Source organism: Tribolium castaneum, chromosome 10, assembly GCF_031307605.1.
Source record: "Tribolium castaneum strain GA2 chromosome 10, icTriCast1.1, whole genome shotgun sequence".
Classification (NCBI taxonomy): domain Eukaryota; kingdom Metazoa; phylum Arthropoda; class Insecta; order Coleoptera; family Tenebrionidae; genus Tribolium; species Tribolium castaneum.
In genome coordinates, this window is record NC_087403.1 from 7,009,298 (window position 1) to 7,018,766 (window position 9,469).

Sequence of the window (9,469 nt, forward strand, 5' to 3'; positions counted from 1 at the left end):
CTGGCCTTAATCCCTTCAACAGATTACTTCTGTTACTTGGTGATATTTGAGCCAGACACGCTTATTAGTTAATAATAGCGTCGCCTAATCCTCCCTTAACAAGCAGTCCCTTTCCAAAACTGAAAAATGCACGGAAATAATGAATTGCGTGCTTGGGAGCAACCACGAGACCAAAGCAAATAAAATAAAAAATGTTTTTTTCATTAGTGTGATTTATTGCTGATTTATGATAATTCGTAATTAAAAGAAAAGGTGATAAAACTTATTATTTTGGCCATCTGTTAATCATATTAAAATGAAAACCATCTGGCGCCCAAATTAAAATTTTCCCAATTAAACTGTTTCTCAAGCTTGACTAGTAGTTGTTTCCTAATCAGCGCCTATTGACAAAGGATGAAATCAGAATTATTAAATTTGGTTCAGGAGTTCGCCGGAGCCACTCATCTACAGTCTGGTCTGAAACTGGCTGCACTTTGCCGAGACGTGCTGAGAGATAGCAATCAGAAATTCGGTTTGGTAGCAGTAATATTAAATTAGTACTTGTGGTACTTAATCAATTATGAAATTTCACAGCATAGTCTACTTTTATTATAGAAGTTATCTGTTTATCTGCGCGGGCGGCCCTATCTATATTTGCTATCGACAACAGTATTGAAGTTAGTATATTCGTTGCTTCCATAAAATGCGCTGAGTGCGGGTCGTTAATTGTCCGCGGTTATGTCGTAAATTTCGAGTGGTTAGTTATGTTCTTATTTAGGATATTTTTTGTTGTTGCGTTTGGTTTTGCCTATGAATGGGACACTTCGGTTCTGCAGATCCGTCCATGGGGGGTGGACAACTGCCAAACAGACGACTCAGACTGTCAACAGCAAGCGGAAACGGAAATTGCGCATTGTTACGATTCTTGCACTGACCCCGAAAATTGTGTAATTAAGGTAGCTGTTATACTACCCGACCAGGAATTTTATTTAGTCAACTTGAAGAAGGTTCGTGTCGACTCGGTACACTTTTAAATCTGTAAAAGTGATAGCATTATTAAGAAACCACTTGAAATATAAATGCGTTCCAGTGATACACCTGATTGGTGCTCTCAATTGTCCCTTTAAAGGAACTAAAAGTGTGACTTTAACACGGCTATTTAAAACCAAGCACCAACCTAAATAAGTCCCCAAAGATCGGACTTGCAAATTCGGTAACTGGAGATACGATCAGTTTCAGAAAAAATTACCAAAATTTTGCATTTTTGAAAGGTTAACTAACTCGCCTATTTTTAGATTCCAATTGATATAATTATCTTGCTTTATCTTAAGATTAAGAAAGTGGTTAATAAAGTACTTGTACTCCTCGTAGAACGACTCAGAGCCAATTAGATAACATTTGGGGCAAGTCTCATTAAAAGTACTAAATTAAAACCAAATTTTTCAATACAACTAGGTGGTGTTTGTAATTAAAAACTTTTAATTAGAGCGCGCTATTTCAGGCCGAGGCAACAATTGAGGAGTTTAAGGCCGACGTAGGCATAAAATACAATTTCGAATTCAAGTTCTACAACGATTCCTGCATGCAGGAATTCGCCACCGTGCACTTAATTCCTGCGAGTGAGAATTGTACTCGTTTAATACTTGGACCAATCTGTGACTACTGTCTCGGTAAATAATTTACTAATTCCTCCCGTGGGACCCGTGGGACTTCTTCCTATTAATTTTTAGCAAGTGTGTCCCGAGTTGCAAAATACATCGGTTATCACGGAATGCCCGTGATAACTCCCGGAGGCTTTACGCACGATTTTGTGGAAAATAAGACGGGTTGTTCGAATGAATATTATATGACGATAAATACCGGTCCAATTGACTACAGATCTTTCGGTGAATTCTTTCACTTAATAATGGCCAGGTGAGACCAAACGGCGGCGAGCCTTTGTTACTTTTCTGCCCAGGTACAAATGGAAAAAAATCGCCCTGATGTACGAAAAAAATCAGCAAAACGAGGTCGGTGGCGAGAACAGTTGCAAGTTTATATTGGGGAGCGTGGTTGAGGAGGTGAAATCGGTTGAGAATCTTAAATACGTGGACGGTGATTTGGTTTTATTAAATAAGGATTATTCCAACTACTTGAAGGAAAATGTGGGGGTCAGCTACGGCAGTAAGTTTTTATCCGGTTATTGATCGTTTCTCACACAAGCACTTATCAAATGACAAGTTAAACACGTTGTCATAAGTGCACAACATCGTATTATAATAATTACAGTGTGTATTTGGCTTCTCATTAGGCTCGGGTGATTAAACACTTATCGCCGCTCCAATTATGCTCAAGAGCATTACGGTTTGATTTTTTCAGTCATTTTGACTTGCACCACTGTGGCCAATCTCCGCGAGTTCGCCATCGCGGCCCAGAAATTAAACATGATGGAAAGCGGGGAGTACACAGTTTTCAATTTCCAAACGTATTACAACACGTAGGTATCTGGCACCCCCGGCAAAAATTCTGACCCTTATCGGGGGTGTTTGTAGAACCGAGCAAGCCTTAAAGCCCTGGTACGATGCAAATGACACTAATGAACGCAACGAAATGGCGAGAAAAGGTTTTCGCTCAATTTTCACGTTTACATCGTCTGAAGCAATTAACTTTCGCAATCGGCGAGTGGAGGGCGGCTCGATTTTTCTTGATGGCTTGTACGACGGAATGATGCTGTACACAAGTGCTTTAAATCAGACCTTATCAGCTTCGGAGAACTTAACGGGCTACAACATGGTTAAAAAAATGATGGGGACCACTTTTGCAGGTTCTGTCCTGCCGGAGTGCCGCCCCGGTCTAACGGTTTCTTTCAGGGAAGCACGGGAACGTAACCATGAACTGCAACGGACAGAGGGTTGCAACCTACGTAATGCTCCAGCTGAATGGCTCGGATAAGTATGATGTCGTTGCTGAATTTACAACACTTAATAAAAATATCACTTCTTGGAACGTGCAGTGGATCAGTGGGAAAGATCCACTTGATACGCCTGTCTGTGGCTACGATATGTCCCTGTGCCCAAGTAGGTTTTCCAGAAAACGGCGTTTTTTCTTTCTATTTCGCAATGATTGCTTAAACAAATTCAAAACACTGATACGGTTAATTATTTCATTGTATTTAAATTGCCACGCGATTATTAATCGGCGGTTTGCGTTAATTGCGGTGATTTTTTCACAGGCTGGGCGTGAGTTCAGTGCTTTCTAATTTTTCCGTTTATTTGCTGATTAGAATCTGTCTATAACCGAGATTTCGATCGCGGCTTGTTGACATAAATCATCTATTATTAAGGAAAAATAGGCTAGAAACGACAAACAAGATAACGAATTTTTTCAAATTTTAGAGTTTGATGCGGTTAAAGTTCTGTTAATTTCGCTTATACTAGTGTTCTGCTTGGCGATATTGATCGTGGGGATAATTCTGTATAGGTATGTTGTAATTATGATCATTAGAATTACCCCGGCTAATCTTGTTCCTCTTAGGCACTTTAAACTTAAGAAAGCTATCTATTCTATGGCCTGGAAAATTGATTACGATGATATCGTTTTCGTGCCGATCAAGCCGAGGAGCAGTTTTCAATCGACTTCGTCTGCCCGCCGAGGAAGCCAAATTGTAATTTAATAAATAAAACGCACCGAACTCTTCTAACCCGAATTTCGAGTCTTGAAGTATTATTCCTAAGTGTAAAATTTTAATTTACCCTTGCCTTGATTGCTTGTAGTGGGGGTTGGCAGCGCGGTGCGGCTTAAGCTAATTAGCATTTTCATGAATTTCAATACCTCCTAAGTATGCTGATAAATTTATTTGAGATTCATTAATTCCGACTCAGATTTTTATTGTATAATAATACCTACGCACGCTTCTGGGTACTGGAAATATTCGCCGATTTGGTGTTCGGTGACTAACTATTCCAATTTGCTCGTATTACATGAATACCATTCCTGGAAATTCCTGGTTATAAGAGTTCGGATAAAAGCAACAAAATAGGAAAAATCGCGTATTTGCGTTGAAAATAAATTCCGTTCCAGACGTTCTTAGGGACGGACGGCTTAAGCATGGCTGGGGATCGTCAACTGTACACGGAAGTAGGCTTCTACAAGGCAATTAGAGTGGCGGTGAAAAAAATTCAAGACGTCAAGATCGAGCTAACCCGCGAGCAGTTGATCGAGTTGAAAGTGATGAAAGACTTATCGCATGATAATTTAGTGAAGTTTCACGGCGCTTGTTTAGACATTCCCAACTGCATTTTGAGTGAATATTGCGCGAAAGGCAGTTTGCAGGATATATTAGAAAATGATAACGTGAAAATCGATACCACGTTTAAAATGTCGTTAATAATGGACATTGTTCGCGGCATGAACTACCTGCATAATTCCGATATTAAATCTCACGGCGCTTTAAAATCAACAAACTGTTTAGTGGACAGCAGGTTCGTGTTGAAAATCTCCGACTTCGGACTGCATTTTTTACGAAAGCACGGACCTCACAACGATGGAACGAAGGATCATAGTTACTGGGAGCGTAAGCGGCTGTCATAAAACTAAAGAGATTTTAAATCTCCTCTTAGGTCAGCTTTGGACGGCCCCGGAGCTCCTCCGGGAGGAGAACCCCCCTCCTTGCGGGACTCCGAAAGGAGACACTTACTCATTTGCCCTGATAATGCACGAAATTATCGTACGACAAGGGGTTTTCCATTTAGATGAATTCAAAACAGCCGAAGGTGAGTTTAATTTCACTGTTTTATTGGTCCATTCGCGCAAATTCCATAAAAAGTTACGCATATTTTTCCCTCTCAAACGCGCTAACTCTGTGTGAGTTATATCCCCGATCACGTGAGGTGAATACGAAACTCTGCCGCTCTGTATGAAGCTGGTTAAACAGACATCGTCTAACAAGCAAACTTTCTGTATTTTTCAACAATGTTCTGAATTTTGCCGACTCAAACGCGGAATGTTTAATTAAAACCGACCGGAATCAATTTTCCACACTTAAAACGATCAAACGTCCGGATTTTTTCTTAACACACCGAAGTTGCCGTTGAACGGAATTAATGAAACGATTTTGCAGCAAAATATGAAATTTGTAACAATACAGTACGCTCTTTTAACTGCCAATTTTATTAGAATCATTCCACTGAAAAATTGCATTGTCTTTTTGCTCCCGTTTCAATTTTATTGGAAAATCGTTGAGTGCCCAATATTATTGGTAAATTTATTGCCATTTTATTACCGTCGGCAATGATGTATACTTCTAACTCAAAATGCATGCAATTTTTACGTGACAAAGGTTTGTTCAAACCTAAATTTAGAGCTTGTTTTGCTTAAAACCACGAACCATCTAATTTACCTCATTAGAGCGTGGTAACTAAGCATCTAATCGAACTAATATAGCACCCTTGGATGCTAGATAGGTGCGCATAACAGTTTGTTCAAAGGAATTCGTTTTTGTTCCAGCAATAAATAAATAAAACTACTTCTCAACAGTCTTTGATGCGTCTATCTTTGACAGTTATTAAATTCTGCGAGGAAATTTTAATATTCCATTTAATGAAGCCTTTCGACCTGTTACGTTTTGCAATTTATTATCGATATGTTTAAAAATAGTAGTTAGGTAACTTCTTATTCATCATGAAACTAATGGGGGCTTTGGAAATTACAAGTTTGAAGATAAAAGCGATAATTTTGATTAAACTAATCGTGATAGTAAATTCCGGAAAAGTCGCTTAAGCTTGCCGGTTTGTTTACATGTGGGATGAGCGCCGTATTATCCCGAGTGTTAATTTCTAGTTGCTTTTCTATTAATCATCAAATTAAAGCCAAGACGTGTTTTGCGTTTATCTGGAGCGTAAAATGGTTGGATATATGTACCAAGTGAATTTTCCGGCTGGTGGGGTTCTTTGATCGCGGACTAGTCAATTTGAAATTAATTGCTTAATCAGTTGTTGGTTGGTTTATTTTAAATGTGGGAGCAGGCAAAGCGAGTGCGCTGGATGCACAACAATTTAATTTGTAAAAGTTCGTCAAAAGATGTAATCTAGGATGATTGTCAGATTTGCAGTAAGATTTGAGGCACTTTTCTATCAGTCGAGCTTTCAAGCTGTGCTTTAGAACGGACCGGCGCAGGAACATTGATTTCTCAATGTGTGGTAGTAGCGAGTTAGTCGTTGGAATGACAGTAGGACGTCGACCATAGTTGCGACCGGTACTGGCACGTTTGCTATGTTCTGAGCAACATGGCAAGTGCAAGCTCTGACATGTCTTTGACCCTTCCGCCGGAAACTCCGGGCCTGGAAATGGACTCGAACACGTCGCCTCGGAGGGCCGTCAGCCCTCTGTTAGAAGTCCGGAGGCCCCATTGCACTCTTAATTGTGATAACTGCAATGCTATTCTTGAAGATCGCTTCAAACATTTAAGTAATTCACGCACTGCATGCACTTATAGTCACAAGTTATTTTCAGTGTTTTCCCTCACAAACTTAATAAAAATTCTCATCAAAAGTTTTGTTTATTTGGTTCCCACGCTTTCGCATGTTGTGTACAATACGCAAATGTCTTCATTTGTTTTCAAACTTTGCTTGAAACTTGTAAATGTTGTACGAGCGACTTCCTTTGAGACTTGCTCGCAAATATCCTTTTCAACTAACCGACCAGTATTTTAGTCTATGTTAATATTTAATAACGAACTGAAATTACTACGAGCGAGCGTCTCATCGCCATTTGAATATTAAACTTAGCTAGCACTTAATCAAATTATTCTAACATTTTGCTTAACTACCGTGCCGCAGTAGCCCACTAATGAATCACGAGACGGGATTTTTTACGCAAAATTTATTCAAAACAAAACAATCAAGTTAAAATTTGCGACAAGACAGCTACGATTCATTAAAAATATAAACACAAAAATAGTCACCGAAGCAATTTTCTTATTTCGGTCTGTGATTGCTTTAAATATGAGTTTCGGGAATTTATGGGCCATAAAAAACAAATTACAATATGCATGAGGACAATCACTTTATCGGACATTTCATAGTTTATATTATGCAATTACAAATATAAAATTTTAATTTAATTGATTGATCCAATGTATGTACACCGAAATGAAATTATTTCGAAATTGGCTCCTTTGTTTTACCCATTCCGATATTATCAATATTGATCAGAGAAATTTCAAATTTCAATTAATAGAGTGAGTCCATTCGGGGCAAGAAAATCCCGTAAAGAACACTTTGAAGAGCTGCAACGTTCAGTAAATTTGAAAATGATGATAAAAGCTTGAGATTAGTTTATTGTGCCTTGGATTTAAATAATTAGTGCTAAGATGCGCCACGTTTTTCCTTTATCATGTGTGCCACTGGAGATTTTTCAATGAATATAAATGGTGTAAGTGGAGCCGTAGATAGAAGTCAGGCGTGGAACACGGTCTGAATTAATTTCTGTCCCAGACGTTGTTCTATTTAATTTAATTATTAGTTTATCATATCATTTTCGCTAGTGCTAGTTTTGATATGATCATAAGTCGAAACTTCCAACGCAAATAAAGTTTTTAGCAGGGAAGTGCAATCAGCGCGACAAAGCTGCTCGGAAATTTGATTGTTTTCTAGTGCAAAAAGAGCACATTATCTTTAGTGCAGTCTCCCCGGGAGACAAATGCTTTGATGTTACTTTCAGTGCAGTAGCAATTTTTCTTAAAAATTAGGGCCGAAAGAATTGCTTTAATCTGGCGCAAATACGTGTTAGTGGGTTAATGGCATTTTGACACTTAAATGAGGAATTAAAAAGAATGAAAAGCGGCGCCGTTTTTGCGTTAAAGCGCTTAGAGTCGTGAAAGACTTTCGGGTGAAAAAAACCGTGTCGATCAGTTTTTTACACAAAACACATTTGTAATAATAAAATCCGAGTTGGGGTCGACGCCCGTTCAATTGGCTTGCTGCCCAGTTTAATCCGCAAGTTTTTCACAGAAAAAGTCGATGCTGTTCGCTGGGGACCAGACGCAAACGGGGGCCAACCGCTTCGCCCCTCTTTGGGGGAGGCGCTGTGCGAGGAAGAGGTGGCCTCGCTGATGAAGAAGTGCTGGTCGGAGGACGCCGCCGACAGGCCCGACTTCAACACCCTCAAGACCAAACTGAAGCACATAAACAAGTACGTCTGTAGCCAAACAAAATTACTCTTGTTTGGCTCGACGTAAAATTGCCGAAATTGCATTACAGGGAATCCGATGGAAATCTCCTCGACAATCTGCTGGCGCGGATGGAGCAGTACGCCAACAACCTGGAGTCGCTAGTGGAGGAACGCACTGCTGATTACTTGGAGGAGAAGCGCAAATGCGAGGAGTTGCTCTATCAGCTGCTGCCGAAAAGCGTCGCGCAACAGCTGATAACGGGGGAGTCGGTCATTGCCGAAACCTTCGAAAATGTCACCATACACTTCAGCGACATCGTCGGCTTCACCCAGCTGTCCGCCGACAGCACCCCGCTGCAAGTTGTCGAGTTCTTGAACGACCTCTACACATGCTTTGATTCCATTATCGAGAACTTCGATGTTTACAAAGTACACCAACTGACTAACCCTTTCAATGCCTCTATTAAACTTGCTTACAGGTGGAAACTATCGGCGACTCGTACATGGTCGTGTCAGGACTGCCGGTCAGGAATGGGAACAACCACGCGCGAGAAATCGCACGGATGTCACTAGCGTTACTAAAAGCCGTTAAAACCTTCAAAATCAGGCACCGGCCGGACGAGAGCTTGAAACTTCGAATAGGGATCCACACCGGGCCTTGCGTTGCCGGCGTTGTCGGGCTAAAAATGCCAAGATACTGTCTCTTCGGAGACACAGTCAACACGGCATCCAGAATGGAGACCAACGGAAGCCCGTTAAGGGTGCACATAAGCCCAGCCACGAAAGAATTCCTGGATCGGTTCGGGACGTTTGAAATCGAACGGAGAGGCGAGGTTGAGTTGAAGGTGAGTGATAATTTGATTTTTTTATTAGCCGGCCAATGTAATCTTAATCGGGGTTGTTTCAGGGAAAGGGCAAGATGGTGACGTACTGGCTTAACGGCGAATGCGAGAAGAAAACCACGATCAAGGCGCCGCAGACCGAGCCCAAGCCCGGGAAGCTCCCAAGCACCCCCTTACCTAACAGTGTCAGAAAACAAATGGCAAATAGCGGCAAGGCTTTAAACGAGATGAATTTACAAGATCATCAAATTGACGAAGCCGCGTTACCGTTGCTTTCCATAACGTCACCCCCAGAGTACAATTCGAATGCGTGAACAATCCTCCTGCTAAATTAAGGTGAAGTGGATCATTTTATTGTATACGGCAGGATTATTAAACAGTATTGAACCAACAACCTAAGTCAAATTAGGTTCAGATTTGTGATTCAGTTTCCTCTATTTTCATATATGTTATTTATGGTTATTTTAATTATTGTTCTAAATAAAGATTTTTAAACTGAA

At 40.4% G+C, this 9,469-nt stretch overlaps 1 protein-coding gene across 3 annotated transcripts; it reads left to right on the forward strand.

The window, feature by feature from the left end:
* Nucleotides 1-656: 656 nt before the first annotated feature.
* LOC100141543 (receptor type guanylyl cyclase-like) lies at nucleotides 657-9,469 on the forward strand. 3 transcript variants are annotated; one of them, XM_015981060.2, is made up of 15 exons: nucleotides 657-986; nucleotides 1,481-1,649; nucleotides 1,710-1,893; nucleotides 1,937-2,142; nucleotides 2,338-2,455; nucleotides 2,511-2,782; nucleotides 2,829-3,035; nucleotides 3,354-3,438; nucleotides 3,493-3,622; nucleotides 4,039-4,531; nucleotides 4,578-4,730; nucleotides 7,968-8,148; nucleotides 8,217-8,556; nucleotides 8,607-8,972; nucleotides 9,035-9,469. In XM_015981060.2, exons 1-15 carry the CDS (start codon nucleotides 744-746, stop codon nucleotides 9,281-9,283), a joined length of 3,396 nt encoding a protein of 1,131 aa, XP_015836546.1. In that variant the 5' UTR covers nucleotides 657-743; the 3' UTR covers nucleotides 9,284-9,469. The 3 variants fall into 3 exon arrangements, with proteins under 3 accessions (XP_015836546.1, XP_008200652.1, XP_008200654.1); XM_008202430.3 differs by having other exon boundaries at nucleotides 657-935; XM_008202432.3 differs by lacking the exon at nucleotides 657-986 and adding an exon at nucleotides 1,053-1,434.

Coding starts and splice junctions, on each gene's coding strand:
- LOC100141543 (XM_015981060.2), top strand. CDS start 744: ATGTTCTTATTTAGGATATTTTTTGTTGTTGCGTTTGGTTTTGCCTAT. Junction 2,783..2,828: donor GATGGGGACCACTTTTGCAG/GTTCTGTCCTGC, acceptor GGTTTCTTTCAG/GGAAGCACGGGAACGTAACC. Junction 8,557..8,606: donor AGAACTTCGATGTTTACAAA/GTACACCAACTG, acceptor ACTTGCTTACAG/GTGGAAACTATCGGCGACTC.